Source organism: Artemia sp. Qi Xiang Cuo, chromosome 10 (assembly GCF_049724085.1).
Source record: "Artemia sp. Qi Xiang Cuo chromosome 10, ASM4972408v1, whole genome shotgun sequence".
In the NCBI taxonomy this organism is placed as follows: domain Eukaryota; kingdom Metazoa; phylum Arthropoda; class Branchiopoda; order Anostraca; family Artemiidae; genus Artemia; species Artemia sp. Qi Xiang Cuo.
Genome location: NC_142803.1, coordinates 54864460 through 54887978, shown reverse-complemented (window position 1 = coordinate 54887978; position 23519 = coordinate 54864460). Strand labels below are relative to the sequence as shown.

The window sequence follows — 23519 nt, the reverse complement described above, 5'->3', positions numbered from 1 at the left end:
CAAACGCATCCAATCAAAATTTTGAGATATCCATTTTGTTCAATGTAGTCGAAAGTTCTGGAAATTAGGTCTTTTAGGATGATAACCTTATCAGAGCCCTCAGTGCAAGGGTTGTAAGTTATGCCCTGGGGGCATGCAAGGTTTATATATAAAGTTGTTGTAGAAATTTCAAAAAGGGATCATTTGATTGGAAATTGAAATTGCACTTTTTAATAGTCGAAAGTGAGTGAAGAGTAACTAACCCCCCTCTCACGCCCACCATTTCCCCAAGCACATTCAATCAACGTTTAGAAATAGCAATTGTATTCAACATCGTTGAAAGTTCTGGAAATTATGTATTTAAGGATGACAAACCCCACAGAGTCCCCAGGGCAAAGGTTGTAAGTTATGCCCTGGGGGCATATAAGGTTTTTATAGAAGGCGTTGTCTTAGAAACTTCAAAAAAGGCTCATTCGACTGGAAATTCAAAGGGCTAGTGCCCTTTTTAATAGTATAAAGTGATTGGAGGGCAACTAACCCCCCTCTCACGCCCACCTTTTCCCCAAACACATCCAATAAAAATTTTGAGATAGCCATTTTATTCAACGTCGTTTTAAGTTCGGTAAATCAGGTCTTTAAGGATGAAAATTCTCTCAAAGCCCTCAGGACAAGGGTTTTTAGTTATGTCCTGTGGGCATATACAGTTTTTATAGAACGTGTTGTCGTAAAACTTAAAAAAGGACTCACTCGATTAGAAATGGAAATGGCTAGTGCCCTTTTTAATAGTCGAAAGTAATTGGAAGGCAACTAGCACCCCTTCCACGCCCACCATTTCCCCATACACATCAAATCAAAATTTTGAGATAGCCATTTTGTTCCACGCAGTTAAAGTTTAGGAAATTATACCTTTGAGCAGGACACTCCCCCCGCAGTCTTTAGGACAAGGGTTATAAGTTATGCCCTGGGGGCATATAAGTTTTTACTGGAATCTTTGTCGTAGAAACTTGAAAAAGGGCTCATTCGATTGCAAATTCTAAGGTCTAGTGCCTTTTTTAATAGTCGAAAGCGATTTGAGGGCAAGTAGCCCCCCTCTCTCGCCCACCTTTTCCCCAAACACATTCAATCAAAATTTTTGGATAGCCATTTTGAATAGTGTTGTGGATTTCCAGATACAAATTATGTTTTTGAGGTGGACACTCCCCCACAGCCCTCAGGGCAAGGGTTGTAAGTTATGTCCTGGGCCCATATAAGGTTTTTATAAAACGTGTCGTCGTAGAAACTTCGAAAAGGGCTCATTCGATTGGAAATTGAAATGGTTAGTGCCCTTTTTAATAGTCGAAAGTGATTGGAAGGCAACTAACACCCCTTCCACGCCCACCATTTCCCCAAACATATCCAATCAAAATATTTAGATAGCCATTTTGTTCCACGCAGTTTAAAGTTCAGGAAATTAGACCTTTGAAGCAGGAAACTCCCCCCACAGTCTTCAGAGCAAGGGTTATAAATTAAGCCCTGGGGGCATATAAGGTTTTTATTGAAATCTTTTCGTAGAAACTTGAAAAAGGGCTCATTCTATTGTAAATTCAAAGGGCTAGTGCTCTTTTTAACAGTCGAAAGTGATTTGAGGGCAACTACCTTTTTGCCCATCCAATCAAAAACAGTTTCTCACGCCCACCTTTTCCCCAAACACATCCAATCAAAATTTTTAGATAGCCATTTTAGTCAACGCAGTTGAAAGTTTTGGAAAGTAGGTCTTTAAGGATTACAACCCATCCCCCCCCCATAACCCTCAGGTCAAGAGTTGTAAGTTATGCTCTGGGAGCACGTAAGGTTTTTATAGAAAGCGATCTTGTAAAAACATCAAAAAGGGCTCATTCAATTGAAAATTGAAAGGGCTAGTGCCCTTTTAATAGTCGAAAGTAATTGAAAGGTAACAAACACCCCTCACACGCTCAAGATTTCCCAAAACACATCCAATTAAAATTTTGAGATATGGATTTTATTCAACGTAGTCGAAAGTTATGGAAAATAGGTCTTTTAGGATAATAACCCCATTAGAGCCCTCAGTGCAAGGGTTGTAAGTTATGCCCTGGGGGCATGTAATGTTTATATAGAAAGTTCTTGTAGAAATGTCAAAAGGGGCTCATTTGATTGGAAATTGAAATTGCCCTTTTTAATAGTCGAAAGTGAGTGGAGAGTAATTACCACCCCTCTCACGCCCACCATTTCCCCAAACACATTCAATCAAAGTTTAGAGATAGCCATTTTGTTCAACGGAGTTGAAAGTTCTGGAAATTATGTATTTAAGGATGACAAACCTCCCTGAGCCCCCAGGGCAAAAGACTGTAATTTATGCCCTGGGGGCATATAAGGTTTTTAATGATTGTCGAGTTGTCGTAAAAGCTTCAAAAGGGGATCATTCAATCGGAAAATGAGAGGGCTAGTGCCCTTTTTAATAGTTGAAAGTGATTGGACGGTAATTAAACCCCCCTCTCACGCCCACCATTCCCCTAAACACATCCAATCAAAATTTTCAGATAGCCATCTTGTTCAACGTAGTAGAAAGTTCTGTAAATTAGGTCTTTGAGGATGACCCCCCCCCTCAGCTCTCAGGCCGAGGGTTGTAGGTTATCCTCTGGGGGTATATAAAGTTTTTGTTGAAAGCGTTGTCGTAGAAACTTCAAAAGGACTCATTTGATTGGAAATTGAAAGGGCTAGTGCCTTTTTTAATAGTTGAAAGTGATTGGAGAAAGACTAATGCCCCTTGCACCCCCACCATTTTCCCAGACACATGCAATCAAAATTTTGAGATAGCCATTTTGTTTAACGCTGTTGAAAGTTCTGGAAATTAGGTCTTAGATGATGACAACCACCCCCACAGCCCTTAGGGTAAGAGTTGTGATTTATGCCCTGGGGGCATATAAGGTGTTTATAGGAATTGTGTTAATGCTAATTCCCGATAAGGCATATCAGCAGTATCCCAAGAACGACTGAGGGTATTATGTTCAAACTTTCGGGGCTGCTTCTGCTCTTAAAATTTAACCAAATCAAAATAGCGTAAGTATATCCACGCTATCAAAGAAAGTGAACAGAACTTTTTGCGAATGGTATAAAGTTTTCCATTTCAGGTCAACTAGAGGAGGGATGAAACTAAATTAAACACTACTATTTGTGTCCAGATTTTTAAGAGGTGTATGTTGTTAAAAATTACTGAAAATTTTTCTCCAGCATACAAATAGCAAGCCAAACTATAAATTCTTAAAAAAATAAAAAGATTTAAAGTATTATTTTCTTTTTCTCTGAAAAGACTATGCCAATATAAAACGAACAAAAATTAATTAAAAAAACTTTTTGCACCAAATAAGTTTTTCAAAGAAAAGCAAAGAAATCCATTAACCCAAAAATGAGCAAAAATAAAAGCAAATAATCTACCAAGCGTGAAACAACCACAATTCAGTATCGATAAATAAATGAAACCCAAAACGAACAGAAATCACAATAAATAACAGAGTCAAATTCAAAACGAGCAGAAATTAACAAGAGTTGGGCTCAATATTCCTATACCTCCCCAAGGCCGCAACATAATTTGCACTTTACCGAAAAACAAAAAAATGAATATGCATTTTCATTTTCATATACATAGGCTATAATAATATTTAGTAATAAAATCTTAATACTATTTGATTTATTAAAGTTGTAAAAGTAAAAACAATTATATTTTTTTCAGTTTTTTTTTTCATTCATATTTTGGGAAGAACTGCTGTCGGTATCTATTTTTATATCTGCCTTAGCAGCCTCAATTAATTCGTTAGAAATTTCCTCAAACTCTCCCAAAATCGTGCGGCGAGACAGTTTTATCACCTTGTCCCCGTCATTAAAGATAACGAACAAACTAGCATTACGGGTAATCAGATGTACTGAGTATTTTAATTTGTTTACTAAATCATCTGAAAGGTAGAATAAAACTGGAACCATCTGCGACGTCATTACCGTCTCTGGCTCTAAGACTAAGTTGAATAATTTTAATAGTACCGGGGCCGACGGAAACGGCTTTTGGTAATACAACACTACCCGTACAAAACGACTGAAAATTGCAAGGGTTATTCTGACTAGCTGATAACCTAAACATACTGGTATTCGTATGGAGGCTGATTGTGGAATTCAGAGCATGCAAAACGTCCCATCCGAAAATTACTTCATAATCCAAATTAGGAAAAATAAGAACTCCCAATTTAAACGCTTCTGTCAGTTTTTATCGCTAAACACAAAGCAGCAGCATGACTTTACCGGTAATTGGCAGTGACTCGGACCCTAATGGTTTATTACGAGCTAACCTTGGCATACACTTCTGTAAAAATTTAGGGGAGATTCGGTTAAGCAATCTTGACCTATGACAACCTGAATCTAAAGATGCCGAATACTCTATGTCACGAAGCTTGACGTTATGGAGCATAATAGCATAAAACTTCTTATCTCTAAACCTCTTTATTTATATGCTTTTATATTGGCTGATTTAACGGTTTACGTAAATTCTCAAAATTAATCAATAGCATTAACGTCAGTATATGGTTTTTACTTGATAACGTGAGAATACACATGCAGTGAAGATAATGTAGCAGAAAAACATACAACTAAGACGAAGGCGAAAGATGGACTAACTCTCACAGTATACATTTTGCCTGAATTCTCTTGGAACGGAAGTTCCAGCCATTGGCTATTCACTGGCCTGGGAATAAAACGTTCACACGATAAGCTGTGGTCCTACCTAAAAGACCCCCTAGAGAAGCTATCGTTGACATATACATAGCCAACTCTGTTAGAAACGAGACACTAGGAAAAGGCTTCTCGAATTTATATTCGAAATAATACTTTACAGTAGTATACATTTTTAGTATACATTTTACAAATCAACGCGCATGCTTCAACGCTGCTGATAAATATTACTTTCAAACAGTTCACAATAATTAATTGTAATTAAGGAGAGACTTGAGCAAATAGTAACCGAAACTATAAAAAAAACTGCAACAGCAAATTCCATAATAATCTATGTATCAGAGGAATCGGATTTTTATGATGAACTGAATATAAACAACTTCATTAAGTTTATTATTACCCACTAAAAATTCTAAGCCTCAGACAATTTTCTCCAGTTTCGAATAAGGGGAAAAACATCAGACCTTGATGGGAATCACACCACTCAAATTCAACATACCAGAAAACCGAACTGCAGCGTATTGAAGCTCCCATCTATGTAAATGTGGAATATTGCATTTTGTCAAAGAAGAAAGAGAATGAATACGTTTTCTTTTGGTTATTCTGCCCCCCCCCCCATAGAGCTGGTTATATCGTACCAATGGTCCCAAAAAACGGAGTAAGGCTTATTCGAGCGGAAAAGTGCCTTTTTGAAGAAAAAAAGAAGATTGTGCCACAGCAAATCGGCATTTTCTGCCATATTTTAACGCAAAAAAAAAAAAAAAAATTTCCAAAAAGTTGAAATTCTGAGATGGCCAATCGATTTAAAATCACTAATAAAAAATGACAAAAATTTGGAGGGGGTTCACTCGATTAGAAATTGAAAGTTCTAGTGCTCTTTTTAAAAGTCGCTAAAAAACCCAGTGACGCAGCTCTGACAAATTCATACAGGCGTGGTTTTTAGTAAAACACTAGTTTTTCTAGAATTCTGATTTTTCTAATTATACAAGGACCACTCTGAAAATTAGTATATTACGACATTTCAAGGAATTAATTTTATAAAACTTTCCAAAGAAGAGTTTTTTCAAAGAAAATTAAAGAGCAATTTCAAATTTTTGACGAGCAGAAACAAAGTTCTATAATAATTAGAACTCTAATGACCAGAAATTATTATCGAAGAAGAAATGAAACCTAAAACAAACAGATTTTAAAATAATAATCACATCAACTGTAAAGATAACACATACAGATATATATGAATAAATAAATTCTAAAACAAGCAAAATAAAAATTAAAATTCAAGTCAAATAAAAAAAAACGGTACAAGTGCATTAAACGGACACTTTTATATACTGTATACGGAATTTCAAAGGGGAGATGCTACAGATATCGGGACAGATACCCGGTACTAAAACAGTTGAGTGGAACTGAGTGAAACGGGTGATCTAATATAAATGTTAAAATTACAATTTGGGATTCGCCATTTATGTAATTCTTATGATTTTGTTCATAAGCCGTTATAACCGGGTATCTGTCTCTGGTTAGGTTAGGTTACGTATTTAATATATGGAATGCTTTACCCCCCCCCTCCCTAGTGTGAAAATATATAGCCCAAATTTGTTTATAAACTATTATATATTCATCCTATTTTATTTCATTTCATTAGCATTAACCAAACTCGACTTCTTTAGCAGTATATAGAAGTGTCCGTGTAATGCACAAGTACCAAAAATACAAACAAGAGTTTGGCTAATCCTTCCTCATCCTCCCTAACCTTAACCCCCCCCCTCACCCCTAAAGCCTATTGCTTCATCTGCGATATATAGAAAACTACATGTATTTTGAACAGTCTGCTTTACTTTTTCAAAACATCTGGAAAAAAATATCACTATAATAAAAAAGATGTCTGGAAAGAACTAATGAAAATAAATTTAATATAAATACAGAATGGTGTTAGTTCCTGAAAATTTCTGCAATTAAAGGTCCAAGGTTTTATTTAACAGTAAATTCTTCACTTTTAAATGCTATAATTACAAAAAATGTTTAAAATATATTTTGTTTTCAGTAATGCACAAAAGACTTTAGACGGCTTACGATTATGAAGGGAGGGGTGGGGGGTGATAGCCAGATCCTCTTTATCGAAATTTTTTTTTCGTTTAAATTTAGCATGGGTATTCTATTTAATTTTTACTCGTTTTAGGATTTATTTATTCATCTATATCAGTATCTGTTATCTTTAGATTTGATCTGCTTTTTTTTTCATTTCTATCTGTTTTGGGTTTAATTTTTTTTTATAGTAAAATCTGGTCGTTCTAATTTGAATTATTGTAGGTCTTTATTTCTGTTCGTCTTAAGTTTTAACGTGACTTTAATTTTATTTTTCGGAATTCTTTTCTTTTTTATTAATCTATTCGTTTTTAATTGCCATAGTTTAATTACTGATTAATGTAATGACTATTTCTCCAGTTTTTCTGACTTTCGGCTCAAGAATAAAAAAACTCTGATTCTAATTTAAATTCTTAAGTTGCACAAAGCGATCTGAGCGTTGTCTTTGATTGTGTCTCAATATGATTATTGACTGAACTTTGAAATCAAGGTCTAATCTCCGTGAAATCATCTTCGTCCAATTTGACGTTCTTAACTACAACAATAAAAGCGGGCAATTTCACAGAGGTCAATATATGAAGCTAAGCCTTTTATAGGAGCTAGAGGCTTCCTTTGACCAAAGACGACTCTTCTTTCATTGGCTGAGTCGCTTAAGTTCAGCTACAGCTACATCGCCTTTTACCTCGGGACAAAAAGAATTCACAGAGTGTTTTCTTTCTTCCGATGTGCTAATATTTGTAAAAGAACCGTGATGAAATATAGCGGGTCTGCATGCAAAATGTATTTGGTACAATTATTCCGCATAGTATGAAGTAAGAATTGTTTTCTGACTTCAAACTGTCCAAATACTTTAAACATCACAGAATATGAAGGTCTAACACTTGGCACGGTTTGTATGGAGGGTATAGCCCCAGTTCATGAGTTCCAATAAGCTATCATTTCTTTATGTTTACCAGGCACAAAAATTCGTGGGTCGTTCCGGCAGATCATTGGCCTTGGAGACTACAATTACAACAACACAATCTCTGATAACGGGAATTCCACATAAGTGACGAATTTAGGAATTTTTTGGTTTGACTCTTAATTATGACTTTTGCGTTGACTCTTATTTACTGGTTTGACTTGCTGGTTTGACTTGGACTTTATTGGTCTTTAGTAACCCATATTGTCTTTATTGGCCGATACCACTTGTAAGAATAAAAGTTTTGATTAGGAGATGATCTGGTGATTGATAACCAAGAACAACCTTGACCTTTCTTTGAATTTGACCTATTTTGACTTTCGGGGTTGAATTAGATTTTATTGGCGGATACCAATTGCAAGATTGAATGTTTCGCTGGGGATATGGTCATATATTTGATAGTCAAGAACAGCCTTGACCTTTCATTGACTTTTGGGTTTAACCTATTTTGACTTTTGGGTTTGAATTTGACTTTATTGTCTCTTATTGGCCGATACCACTTACAAGAATGGATGTTTGGATTGGGTTCTTTATTATAAATAACAATAAATTACAAAACTTTACATTTTTCCGTTGGCAGAGAGCGGAAAAAAAAAAAAAAAAAAAAAAAAAAAAAAAAAAAACGATACACGTGATCACTGAAAAACAACATTATTTTTGGCTAAACTACTTTAAGAAGAAAAAGCATCGATATGCCACTCCGCCCTACCGTCAACACACGTCCATTCGAGACAATAATATCATAACAATATCAATTATCAGGCAACAGTGGACACGGAGTGCAGAAAGGTCTGATCCAATCATTAACAAAATAACACAAATAATAAATACAAAACACCTTCCTTCGCCAAAAATAAATTTTCAATTTTTGAAGCCTTGTAAGAGCAACGTTCTGAACTGAGATCTAATGTCAGCACGCGACAACGTAACATCTATAGGTGTAACAAACCTTGACTAATTCAAAGGAACCACATAGCATACTGTAAATCTTGACCTCTCGCATTCTTGAGAAGGAGTTAATAGACGAGATCCAGATCAAGTAGAAACGGGCGTTTTGGGATGTAAAGAACACAGGTTCATTTGATAAAAATGAACCTCGGAAGAGCTCTATGGTCGAGTTTAACTTTAAACAAAAATATAGAAAACTGGGCACTAAGACTCAAGGGGAGAATATCCACAATTGTATATAACGATTCTGTCGTTGATTTTTTTCCTTATGAAGCAGAATAAGATTAGACTGAGAAGTAATTCGGTGAACCGATTTATTTTATTTATTTCATCTTGCATAATAAAAATGAGATTGCACTAAAGTGAACAAAAAATGTACTAAATTGTACTATAGTAACTTTCACATTTGATTAAAATAATAACATAATAAGTCAATAACTTTAGATAAGTCGATATTTTGCTTAGTTCTTTTCCATTTTGCAAAATCCCTTCTACGGTCTCCCTCAGGGACCTTCCAAGGATATAATCAGTCGGTAGCTGAAAGGGTTGTATTTATCGACTACACAATTGTATATAACGATTCTGTCGTTCATTTATTTAAAAAAAAGGAAGGAGGCTGTAGAAATGACTTAAAGGATACAAGCAACTTAAACACGTAACCTAACCTAACCTAGGTACCTTCCCTCCCCTAAACCCCAAAAACAACAGTTTAAATATTGTAAACGCAATAAACAATCAAGCTTTGCAATCCATTTATCTCTTGCAAATACCCGTTTGACGGGTTTCCATTATTTCCTTGTACAATCTATAGCGCTGTGTTAGATATAATACACCAGTACCGTTATTTATTAAAAAAAAAAAAATCAATTTAAGCGGTATTTTGTACTTGTCCTCAGAGGCATCAATTTATTTAAACTACCAGGATGCAAAATATATTTTGGAAGGAGGCTTTAGAAATGACTTAAAGGGCACAATCGGCCTCATTCTGTATCTTTTGAAGCAGAATAAGATTAGACTGAGAAGTATTTAGAAGAACCAATTTATTTATTTAATCCTGCAAAATAAAGATGACATTGTACCAAAGTAAAAAAAAAACTGTACTAAATGGTACCAAAGTAACCTTTACATTTGTTTAAAATAATAAAATTTTCTGTCAAAGTATTTTAAAAAGTAGTCGATAAATACAACCCTTTCAGCTACCGACTGATTATATTTTTGGAAGGTCCCCGAGGGAGACCGTAGAAGGGATTTTGCAAAACGGAAAAGAACTAACCAAATATCGACTTATCTAAAGTTGTAGAGTATTTAGTATAATTTTTAGGTGAATCAATCCTGCATAATCGAAATTAGATTGTACTAAACTAAAATGAAGTAACTTAAAGTGCTGAGTAAGGAATTCAATTTTTCAACCGGTTCATAATAGCAACGCAACAGGATGCTTTCACACAGATTGTTAATATAAAGAAGAAAGAAAAGACGGGCCCATACTTGAACCCTGAGGGATACCAACCGATGACTATAGTGGAAGGAAGAAGAAAAATAATTATTAACTGAAGTTACTTGTGTCCTATGAGAAATGTATCATTTCACTAATCCAATGCCTTCCCATGAACACCAAATTTATCAAGCTTAGAAAACAAATTCAATGAAAAATATGCTCGAACCTTTTTTAAACGTCCAGAAAGAAGCTTGCAGGAATTTCTCCTTTGTTAAAAAAAATCACTCACAAATTGGTTAATAATGATCAGAGGATGATCAGTCCTTTGTCCCTTTTGGAAACCAAAAATATCAGAAACAAAAATATCAAAAAAATCAGAAACAAAAATATCAAAAAAATCATAGGATGATCAGTCTTTTGTCCTTTTTCGAAACCAAAAATATCAGAAATACATCAAAATATCAAAAATATCAAAAATATCATAGGATTAGCAGTCTTTTGTCCCTTTTGGAAACCAAAAATATCATAGGATGATCAGTATTTTGTCCCTTTTGGAGCTTTGAAAAAAAATTTGATAAAAAAAAAATCATACGTCCGATTATACGTACAAAGCTCTTTAGGAAGGTAGAAGTGTGCTTGAAGATGCAGTACCCTGTAGATCCTCCCTTTCCAAACAGTAATTTCTAAAACCTAACAACTCACGGCAGCACCAACCCGCCTGCATCTCAACACGTCTGCGCACGCTCCTTCTCCATCCCAATCTATTCAAAGCTTCCCTCTTTACGCCCTTTCCAAGAGCTTCCAATTTCGTTTAAACCCTTCCTTACCACCTTTTCTAGCCCCTCTCAGGGACAAACTGCTTTTGGTTAGGCCACGATGGATGGCCGACAAGGGTTATCTTTGACAATCTGTCATCCTTCATCTGCAAAACGTGTTCTAGCCATATCAATCCTTCTCTCATTATAGCCCTAGAAAGCAGGACAAAACCACATTTCTGTACCTCTTAATGTTTGGTATACGGTCAGTTAAAGGGGCACCCAAAACAAATTGTAGACAATTCCTCTATGAAGAGTTATGGTCTTAGAAATAGAGGAATTGCGTTATTATGAAACTACGTAAGTTGAAAAGTATAGTATAGTATAGTAAAGTATAGTATAGAGGGGTTCAAACAGGTCTAAGAGAAAAACCTATTTTGAAATATTCATGCTCTGCCAGCCCTGAGACAGTGACATCTGTAATTTGCAATGGCGTTTATGGGGATGCCTATTTCTTGTCCTTCAATACTTTTTTAAAAAGCTTTTATTTTACTTGTTTTGTATTTGTTTTATTCGTCTTGATTTTTGTTATTCTGTCTATTTTTCTTTTTTCTCAAATCAGCTTTTATTATTTATATTAATTTATTTCGTTTGGTTTGTAAGTGTATCCTTCAGTTTCTCATTCTCCTTCACTTTTCCTGCTACTTTCCAATCTCCTTTGTTTTCCCTCTCTCTCTCACTCTTTCCCGCTCCCGGTCTCTATCATAGCGTTTTAATGAATGCATCACTTTGCATCATCTTCATCATTTTGAATAGCGCATTATTCTACACCCACAACTGGCATTATTCATACAACTGACATCTTGAGTACTACTTCCTTTAAACTTGTATACAGGAACTTATTATTGAGGGGGTCAAATATTTCGAATGAAGTTTCAGATTCCGAAAAGAAGCAAAAATGATAAAATATATTTTTTTTTTTTGAAAATTCAAGACTTTGACAACCATAAAAACCTAAACTTTTTGGGAGGGGGCTCGAGCCCAAAAGTTCCTAATCTACGTACGTGCCTGAACCGTGTTTCAAGATCTTTTTTAAATAGAATATACTTCTAAGAATATACTATATCTTTCTAGAATACTACTACTAGAATATACTCTAACTAACTACTACAAATTAATTGACTGAAAAAGGGAAAGAGATAGCATTTGACAAAATACAAGAAAAAAAGGTATATAACAAAAGAAAAAATATAGTAAAATAATAAATATATAATAAAATATATAATATAATATAATAAATATATAATAGTATATAATATATAATGAAATATATAATATAATAAAAAAATAGAAGCAAAAAAACGAAGCAAAACAACAAAAGCAGGTATTTCGTCAAGTACCCTCAGATATTTCGCAAGAACCCTTAGATATTTCGGCTAGGACGCACTGAGGACGGCCAAGCCGTCCTCAGTGGGGAAAACCAAACAAGCAAAAAAAAAACTGGAGTGAAAATTAACAAAGCAGAATAAACACTGAAATAAACAAACGTTTGCCGAAAGACATAACAAACCTCGCTGGGGGTTTCCTACTAACTTCAGATCCAATAGATGGTAGATCCAGAAGAACTGTTTTCATTGAATGTGTGTCAAGCAGCAATTGTTCAGCGCCAGCCGTGCTCGTAGATTTACACTTAAATATACAGCTCATATACTTGGATATAAATGTTCTGAAAGAGATAGTTCACGCCAATGAGCCAGAAAAACGTTCAAAACAAATCTCAAAAAGAGGAAGTTGTCAAAGCTGCTATATGACGTCAAGTCTGAAATATAAACTCACAAATTTTTTGATTTTAGCAATCATCTGATCTTTTTTGATACAACCCCCTAAACGATCCCTGAAACCAAAAGAGATATAACATCCTAGGTTGATAAGCGTTATTTTATATATATATATATATATATATATATATATATATATATATATATATATATATATATATATATATATATATATATATATATATATATATATATATATTTTTTTTTTTTTTTTTTTATATATATATATATATATATATATATATATATATATATATATATATATATATATATATATATATATATATATATATATATATATATATATATATATATATATATATATATATATATATATATATATATATATATATATATATATATATATATATATATATATATATATATATATATATATATATATATATATATATATATATATATATATATATATATATATATATATATATATATATATATATATATATATATATATATATTTTGGAGAGGGGGGACTGATAAAAGAATTTTTTTTGATAATTCGAAAATGCGAATTCAGATTCAAATTCAATTTGAAAATGCAAATTCTAGGCATATACTTGGACATAAATGCCCGGAAAGAGAGAGCTCATATATATATATATATATGTATGTATATATATATATATATATATATATATATATATATATATATATATATATATATATATATATATATATATATATATATATATATATATATATATATATATTTTGGTAGGGAGTACTGATAAAAGAAAATAGTTTGATAATTCGAAAATGCGAACTCAGATTCGAATCCAATTTGAAAATGCAAATTCTGGGCATATATTTGAACATAAATGCCCCGAAAGAGAGAGCTCAAGCCATTGAGCAGGAATAATATAAAAGAGAAGAAGAAACCTCGAAGCGAACCCTCAAAGAGAGGAAGTTATGAAAGTAGTTATCTGATATTCTAATACCATCCCCTAAAAGATCTCTGAAATCAAAAGGGGTATAACATTCTAGGCATTCAAGCAGAATCTTTGGATGGAGGGGGAGGGTAATGATGGAAAAAATTGTTTGATAATTTAAAAATTCGAATTCTGGAGATTTATTTTTGGACAAAATGTAGGCTCAGAGAGGGGGGTAGACCTTTAAGATCCACGTGCATAGATCCCTCACATGTTTTTAACTAAGGTTCCCTCCGAAACAAGCAAATTTGAGACAACCCCGCAGATGTAACATACACCTAAAGGACAAGATACTTACTCACCAAACCATAATTATCATTGTACTTTTAATTAATTAATTTATTTAATTAATAATTATTTATTCCTAATTCCCAATTAACAAATTAGGAATTAGGAAAATTGGGAAAATTTAAAATTAGGAAAATCTTTCAACGATTTTCAAGCAATTTTCAACGTATTTTCAATCTAAAAACCATGTACACCAAATTTCAAAAATAAAATTAAAAAAAGTGCCGTTTTTTCAGAGTCTATACATGATTTGTTGGACAAGGGAGCCAACAGGTTTTTACCAAAGGGGGAAGGCGTTGAGCCCGTGGAAATTATTCCGGGGGAGAAGTCTAAAGTTTTTTTTTTTTTGTTTTTTTTTAGGAAGACATCATATTTCTCTAAATGTCACATCTTTGGTACTTTTTATGGATTTCGATTTTCCTGGGGAGGGGGTTGATGAGGCCACGATCCTCCTCTAATGGCACTCTTGTGTTAGGCCAAGATTCAGGCAATTTATTTCTGGCCCTTATTATATTGGAAATGTCATGGGAAGTTCTTCTGGTAAATGCTTTATCAGAAATTCAAAAATTCTTTGAACTTTTCAAAAATTGAAAACAAAGTCTTTCTGAATTTTATTTCCTTTTTCGGCACAAGTTACCAAAAAAAAGAAAAGATCATGATTACTGTCTGGGCTTTATTTCAACACGTACGGAAATAATCAAAAAGAAAATAAAATCCAGAAAATAAATAGTAGGTGGGTAGAGCTGAATCTCAGCTATTGAATGACAGCACAATTAACGTCTTCTTTTCATACATTAAAACTAAAGGAGAGTAAGAGAAAATTATGGCCGGAAGTCATAGTTTGAAACGTATGACCGGAAATCATAGTATGAAACGTATGGTCGAAAAGTTTGGCCACAGGCCAGAAGTCTTTTAAAGTTCTAGTCAATTTTTTTAATCTATTATCCTCAAATTGAACAATCCTTTATTTTTATAATTCCCGTGAGTTAAACCAAGACAGAGGACGGTCCGGTAAAAGTGATAAAAATCTTGAAAGCCTAATTAGAGTAAAGCCAATACAGCTTGGCTATGCTCACGGGTGTCATTTTTTAGTGGTAATATTTACCCTCACCCAATTTTATATCCCCCCTCAGTTTGATTTAAGCAGTCATCTGATCTTTTAATACCATTCAATAAACTATTTAATGTTGAAAGAGATGCAACATGCCTATATTTACAAAGTTGGAGGGTGACTAAGCACCGAGACCCTGAAGATCAGAATCTTTGCACAATCCTTATTTGGAATGGTCACTGGCCTTCCAAGGTAAGAATATAGAACGATTTTATTGAAACATGTCTACGAAGTCTTCGTTTTAAGGCTAAATGGAATCTTATTCTCTCTTCTTTTTTTTTAATCCCACTTCTTCTCCTCTCAATGACGACAAATTTTACTTTCAAAATACGTCTAATTTTAACTTTAGATGTCACCTACTCAATTTTCTAATATTAATTAGCAGCCCAACTGGACACACTTCAAGTAACCATAATACTACGAAAAAAAACTAAATGAAACATCTTGCCGTTCTCCTCCAAGGGGAGGGGGTCCTCCCCCAACGGAAGGAAATCTCCGTGTTGGGGGAGGACGTCCACCCCCAACACCAAGCCTTTCACACGGTAATTTCATATGGAAACTTAATCTCTTTATTCAGTTCTACTTGTTTTTAGTTTTGTAAAATTGTAATTATGTAAATTATTATTAATTGTATATTAATAATAATATTATTAATTGTGTAAATTGTAATTGCGTAATTATTATGTTAATGATAGTACTAATTGGAACTGTCTGTCGGTCTTGATGAAAATTTAAAGCATGTTTAGAAAAAGTGAAATCTACCAAAAAAGGAGACCGAAGGAGACTCCAGAAGGTTTTTCCATGAAAGGAAAAGAACAGCAAAAAGCAGATCCAAAATTCCATTTTTCAAAAGTTCTAGAGATACCAAAAAGCTTACTTAAATTTAATTATATATATTTAACAGTTTTCTAGACATTCTATATAGATATATTATTATATGTATATAGATATAAAATTCCAGAGATACCAAAAAGCTTTCTCAAAGTTAATTTTAAACATTTAATGGTTTTTAGACATTCTATATAGATATATTGTTATATTTATATAGACATAAAATTCTAGAGATACCAAAAAGCTTACTTAAATTTAATTATATATATTTAACAGTTTTATAGAAATTTTATATACATATATTTTTATATTTATATAGATGTAAAATTCTAGAGATACCAAAAAGCTTTTCCAAAGTTTTCTATTTGAATGACACGAATGTCAAACTAAAGTTAAATTTAGTGCTAATAAATGATCACCAGACAAAGTTGCTTAGAGTTCCCTAAAATCCCTAATCCCCAAAAACTTTCTAAGATCCTTAAAAATTTCGAAGGATCTCGGTTTGGAAATCTTACGAGATCATTGTTTTCTAAGCATGAATTTGATTAGTTCGATTGGTTATAACATTGGTATAATAGATTTTAGGGAGAATTATGATTTTATTTATTTTTTGTTCTTTTGATATTTATTACGGTTTTTAATATTTATCGTTTCGCTTAGTGCATTAGAAGAAGGTCGTGTGTCCAAAATTTTGACATCTCTTGCAGTGTATATATTGCTGTTGTTTGGTTAAAACAAAATAAAATGGAGAAAGGAATATCTTTTTTGTTGTTTCTGTGGATTTATTTGGACTCTCTTCTTCGTATTGTCTAGGAGAAAGGAAAGCACCCTTTGTTGTTTCCGTGGATTTATTTGGAATCCATTCTCTTCTTGGTATTGTCTAGAAGAAAGGAAATATTAGGAGAAAGGAAACTCTCCTTTGTTGTTTCCGTGGATTTATCTGGACTCCCTTTTTCGTATTGTCTAGGAGAAAAGAAATATTAGGAGGAAGATAAATTTCCTTTTTCGTTTCCGTGGATTTATTTGGACCCCCTCTCCCTATTGTCTAGGAGAAAGGAAATATTAGGAGAAAGGAAACCTCCCTGTGTTTTTTACGTGAGTTTACTTGGACTCCCTTCTTTTTATTGTCTTTGAAATGGCCCTGGCGATTAGAAAAGATGTTGTTCCTGCAATTTCTTTCCTTAATAAGCGATATTAAAATTAATTCATTTATATGCATAGTTAGGGTATAAAAGAGTCAAAACAGATGAAACAGATTATCAGTTTAATGCAAGAAGGAGCAAAATATCTAAAAATTGCCTAAATAATCTGAACTCAAAAATTCTAATGAAAAAAACAGTTTCTTGATAGAATCCTAAGCATTTTGGTAGCCTAAAAGAATGGAAACTGGCGTAACTGTTGAAGAAGATTACCAGCACCATCTAGCATTTACTTTTATTTAGCCTTTTTCGAATTTCGTAAAGATTTCTTCAAAAACTGACGTCAGATGCTTATTATTGCACTAGTTTTTCTTACCCCGATTTTGCCACATTATTTCACTAAAAAATACCAAGAAACCCTAAATGCTAGAAAGCCTTGGTGATTTTTCAAAATTAGCGCCAGTTTCCAATCTTAAAAGTTTACCATATTCTTTGGATAGGACAGAAAACTTGACTAGAAGCCACGATAGTCAAATTGGGTGCTCTTATGGCACACACGTAGGAGTTTAGGAAGGTCGGATCCATGAACCTCCCCCAGTTAACACTATCTTCACACTATCCTGTACTTTTTGACAGAGTTTATCTTTTTTTTTGCTCTTTTGAAAAAATAAAAGTTTAGCTCTCAAGGGAAACACATAATATAAAATAAGAGGGCGGTTCTTACTCCAAATACAGTCCTCTACAACCGCATCTTGCTGTTTTGAGCATAGTTTTATTCTTTATCGTTTAATATTATATTTATTTGTATTGTTTCTTGTCACTCAAAGACGGTTTTAGTCCCAGGTATTCTAATTTTTCATATATTTAAAAATTTATGTGCCATGAATTTCTTACGGAGGCAGTCCTACGACAGAATTCACTGATATAGCGCTTATATCACTTTTTTGAACTACGTTTGTCAAAAATTCTTCAATAGTTTTTAAGAAAAACTTTACTGACGATTTTATACGAAAAAATTCTAGGACTGGAAACAAAATATTTCAAAAACGCGGAGGGTCAAGACAAAATCACAATAATAATCATCATCATCATCATTATTTTCCTTAGGAATTTATCATTGTAATATTGTCTTTATGTAGTCCTTACCCAGCTGTCAATTGTTTCTGCCAATGTCGAACTTCCCAATAGAACACGGGACTCTGTAAACGCTGCTTGACAAACGGCCTGGCGAAGTTCCTTACCAAAATATGTCTTTTCGCTCAGTTTTGTCATTTTTTTCAAACGACAAAAACTTTTTTTTGCAAAAAGCCTCGATAAAAGACAAGCGGCATATCAGATATTTAATTGTACCTGTTATAGCGAATTTAGGAATAAAAAAATAGCCAGTGTGGTGTTAAAACGCATTTACGTTCTATGCGCGCTGCATTTCTTCAACTCAAAAATTGCTGAACTAACCATCTAATATTGCTTACAAAAATTTTAAGTAAAAAATTTTTGCGGGGACAAAAAAAAAATACGAAATGCATAGAAAACTTCTTTATTTGCATTACCGTTACTTTTTTACGAGTCGGGCACAAATTTAAAAAAGAATCAAATTATTGTTTATATGCATTTTTGTTACTTTTTTACAAGTTGGACGAAAATTTCGGGGGGTTCAAACCCGGTAACCTTCCTCTTGAATACGGCCTTATTCAGAGGCTTCTCTGAAAAGAAGTATAAATAATATTGTAATTTTGGTTCTTAGAGTAGATAAAGATAAAACAAATAAATACAGCGATACCAGTACCTCGCCTTTCCGGTGTAAGTGTTTTCCAGTGTTCCAGTGTCTTTCCTTGTTACAAAATCACGCTGGCAACACAAACCTTTATCAGCAACTTTTCAGTAATCCGGCTATGTGTGGATATCAGATGAACACCATTCTCTTTATAGACACAAAACAACTTTAATTCAGAGAAAAGACATAAAGCAGTGATTCACTGCATGCATGTATATGACATTATTTAAAAATGAACAAACACCCCCCCCCCTAAAAAAAATAACAAGAAACAGAATGTCCTAGGATGAGGTAGAGAGAGGTAGAAGAAAATATATAAAGAAGTGGCAGCTTCATAGTATAAAACAAAGAGTGTGGCTGTGGATATAGTGGGCTAGAGGAGGAGTAGACACAGCTTTGAAAGGCCATATGTTGCTGCTGGATTGGTCCTTAGTTTAACAAGGTTAAACTAAGGTTTAACATTAGGTTAACAATCATTTTTTCTTCGAGGATATCTCTCACAACATAGCAATTTGTAATTTGGCTCATTACCTGCAAAAAGCGCTAAGGAAAATATATTACAAATAACTCTTAGAATCTTTCAAACGACAACAGTACTCTTGACTTACGTGGCAAACTTTGAACAAAACAGCGCAAAATATTTCCTTGAAGTTGCCAGTCCATCTCTGATTGGCGGGATTTTGGATCGAATATGGCCAATAATAGCAGAGACATAAGCGCTCGTGTCACCAACTGCTTCAACCCCCGACCAATTGGTTTTTACCATAGCTTGCAATGCTGGATCTACGGAGCTTTCTACATCTTGTATAAGAATTCGAATGCAGTTCCCAATTATACTGTAACAAATAAATATTTGTATATTCAATAAATAATATATATAATAATAATAAAATAAATATAAAAATATAATATAATAGAATAATTTTTTTATAATTTATTATTAATTTATTATCAATAATTTTTATAATTTTTATTTCATTATTATAATTTTTTATTAATTTATTTTTTTATAAAAATAAAAAATATAACAAAATTATAATAATAATAATAAATAAAATAATATAAAAAATAAATAAATATTGAAACATGAAAGAGGCAGAAAAAAGGTGAGAGGGGACTAAATTTTTAAAAAGGTTTCTGAGAATATTAATTCCTTCTGTCTCTCATTCACACTGCCATCAATTACTTGATGACGTGCCATTAGTTTTAGCCTGCCAGTTTGCGCCATCTAGCGTTAACAAGCAGAAACATAAAGTATAATTACGAAATATGACAAGGTGTTTTTTTGTGGATTCTTGATTAATATATGTTCTGCCTATTATCCATGCACTGGAGTGGGCAGGGGGGAGACTCTTATTTACGTTAACTATAGGCCCGTTTTTTAGCACTAAGATCTTACATCTTTCTGCAAAGATTATCGTTTTTTAACTCATCTTTGTTCTAAGATCTTACAGCTCACTGATGTTAGCAAAAAGTGTGAAAGACGCCGTCTTTCTGACATATAGAACAATGATGAGAGAACTTTGATGATCTACTCATCATTGTTCTCAGACCGCTGATCAGAGCAGAATGATGACGTTTGCACAAAAACGACCAAAGAAGTAAAATCTTAGCACATTGATGAGTGAAAAAAAGCCCCTTATTGTTTTTAAACCTTGACTAGCATTGTAGATTCATTTTGATGTTGTGTTGTTGCAGACGTTAGGTCAACTAAAAATCACACTGTCAAAAATACAGATCGATCAACAAAGCGCAAATGACGCTCTGACTTTTCAAATGTTATTTATGGTAATTTCCGTATGTTTAATTTCCGTATGTTTCGTATGTTTATGTTCACTTTGCAATTTTTAGTATGTTTTTTTTTTAACCCTTCTATCGTTTAAATGTATCAGCAAAAACAACAATTTTGCTATCACTCAATAGCTGAGACTCAGCTCTATCTACCGAATTAAAATTTTCGAATCTGGGGTACAGGGGTTTTAAACTGAAAATACTTTGAGTTTTATTTAAAAACTGTTGAAAAAGTAACAATTTTAATAATTTTTTTTTGACAATTTTAAATCTTTCTGCAACAGAAAGTCAAAGTGAAATCGAAATTCTGGTTCGGTGAATGGATAGATCTACGACGAATGAATCCAATGTTAAAAGCATCTTGTGATTTTGGAGTAATTTACAGTAACAGGCATGTCGCAAAATCGCTTGTTTCAGAGGGACATTAACCTTAAGGATTCACCTATTCACCTAACAACTTATCATTATACCAGAAGCCTGTCAGTCATTATGTCATTATGCCTGCAAGGCAACAGTAGGAAAAAACGAGGGCTGCACGCCACCTGGGCGTACACTTCCATCACGCTTGGCACAATTCGAATTTTAGCAAAGTTTGCTAACATTCTTGAATTGGGAGGGGTTTTGTCGACAAAAATCGACACAAAATTGTGGAATTAATTACTGCCGCACTTGGCAAAGTTCCGCCATGTTTGATACGTGTTGTCTGGTGTACATGATTTCTCAGAGTTGGCAATTTTTCAGAAAAAAAAGGGGAATAATAGCGTATATTCTTCTTTGAGAACCAGACTAGCCATAAAATGAGAAATAATCGCTTGATTTGAGGTTTTTAGGCGCCCGTTGCATGAGTTTCCATTCGATCGTTTCCAGAGCTAAGAGTGAATGACATTAGTAAACTCTAAAATAAGATTATTATTCCAGTTATGTACAATTAATGCTACACATATGCATTTGAAGATACTTCCTAAGAGCATAGGGAAAATCACACCGACAGACGCAGAATCATAATTTCTGAAAATAAGGAAATTAACTATTTATCGCCATGCTCCCTTTTACCGGCACTACCGTATTGGCATACTACCTATCGCCGGAATGCCAGGCAACACTTTTACTGAATTTTTTAATTTTTGAAATCCGTTACCTTTTTTATGTTGTAAAAGTTTCATTCTGTGTTCTGAGAGAAGATGATAAAATTTCCCCTCCCCTTAGCTGGCTCAAAGCTCCCCTGAAAGATTCCCAAGCTTATGAATAAACACTTAAAAAAATTAATCTTAGCACAAAAAGCGAATCATATTGTCCCACAGGAAAAATCCTAAAAATTGAGTTGACTTCTATGTTCTAAGAGAGGGTAGTAAATTTGCCCCTTCCCCCTAGCTGGCAAATAACTCTCAAGAAAAAATCCCAACTACACCCAAGCTCATGAACAACATACCTTCCAAAAATATCAATCTCAGCACTAAAGCAAATCTTATCTGCAACATTCAAATCAATTTTCTCTTTCAATTTCTCTTCTAGTTGGTGACTTGTTTCCAGACAATACTCTGATGTGGTAAGGATGCAGCAAGTCCGACTCACCTCTAATTTGGTAAGTTTAGAAACATCCCCCTCTTTGAGCATAATTTGGAAGTTTTGAATGAACCCAGAGGTTGTTAGAGGAAGGGATGATAAACTGGCTCCAAACCTGAAATACAGTAAAATATGACTTACTTCTTCATTAAATATCAAGAGCGAATTCAGAATTTTTGGAGTGGGGAAGGGGCTCATTGAGAAAAATTTCCATTCTTAATGGGATCCGTCATTTAGCTGTCTGTTCTCTAAAGCTATCCGAAAAACTACATTTATAGAAACACTATTAATAATATTCAACAAATTCTTACTTCCTATTTCAACTATTAGCGAATCTATCAATAACACTTTTTTACACCTATGAAAATATCATGGTGCATACCAAGAAGGGCAAATCCGGTTAGTCTTTCCTCCGTCATTTTTTTTCTTAGCCAGTTTTCAATCTTCTCACGGTAGCAAAACGTCGTTCAACAGACGCCACACTGACAGATAGAGTCAGGAGAAGAGCGCTGAAATATTCGGGGAAATATCAGCATCGCAGTTGTGTTTCTGTAAAGTTGCCCCTAATATTTCAGGTATTTTACGTGTGCCTGCATTTCGTTCTCTCAGACGAAACCACCGAATTTTCCATATTGTCGCTTCTCCAGTCACGGCAGATTCACAAACCGATTGGGAGGGGGGACCAATTACTGACCAGCATTGCCATCACAAGTCATGAATCATTAGTAAAATTTTGTTTGTCCATTTCCACACAATTTATTGACAAAAAATAATGAGCTTAAAAGTGTCCAGGGTTTCTACAGAAAATGACTCGAAGTCCAAAATGACCGTCTCCAACAGAGTAATAAAAAGTGACCGTCTGTAATATTCCACGTGGGAACTGACCTGACTGAATGGTATAGATAGAATTGATAGTGCATAGAATTCGTTTACTTTTTCGCTATCCTTGGGACTGTTATTTCTAAATCTAGCCTCGTTACTAATAGTTACCTCTCCAAATGTTTCGAACTCAATTTCCCTTTACCGATGCTTGACATCCATCTGGGTAAGAAGTTAACATGGCTTGCTGCAGACATCAGGTCCAAGTTCTTCTGCTAAAATAGCCAACTGAGCGGTAAAATCAGTCCTGATATGTTACTACGAGAGCATGAGGTTACTATCAGATTGGAGGATGTAACAGCAGTCAATAAGGATTTTGCTTTTGCTGCAGTTGTGCATTCTGCCCAGCCGCTGATGATCTCAAGAGCTTCCACGATTTTAGGGAGCTCTACCATAAACTGCATTAAAGAAACATACCTTTCAATCCAGAGCGTTTCACACATGCTGTGCTTTCATTACTCTAGTTAAAACATAAT

The 23519-nt window shown here is 33.8% G+C and overlaps 1 protein-coding gene across 1 annotated transcript in view; it reads right to left on the bottom strand.

Annotated features, from left to right (window-relative positions):
• Vps53 (vacuolar protein sorting 53) overlaps positions 1-23519 on the bottom strand; it is a 148640-nt gene that overhangs the window by 16975 nt on the left and 108146 nt on the right. The window contains exons 9-11 of the mRNA XM_089095546.1: positions 22031-22279; positions 19419-19646; positions 12450-12605 (exon numbers count right to left, since the gene is read on the bottom strand). Coding sequence (XP_088951672.1) covers positions 12450-12605; positions 19419-19646; positions 22031-22279 — 633 coding nt within the window. The remainder of the gene's footprint in view (positions 1-12449; positions 12606-19418; positions 19647-22030; positions 22280-23519) is intronic.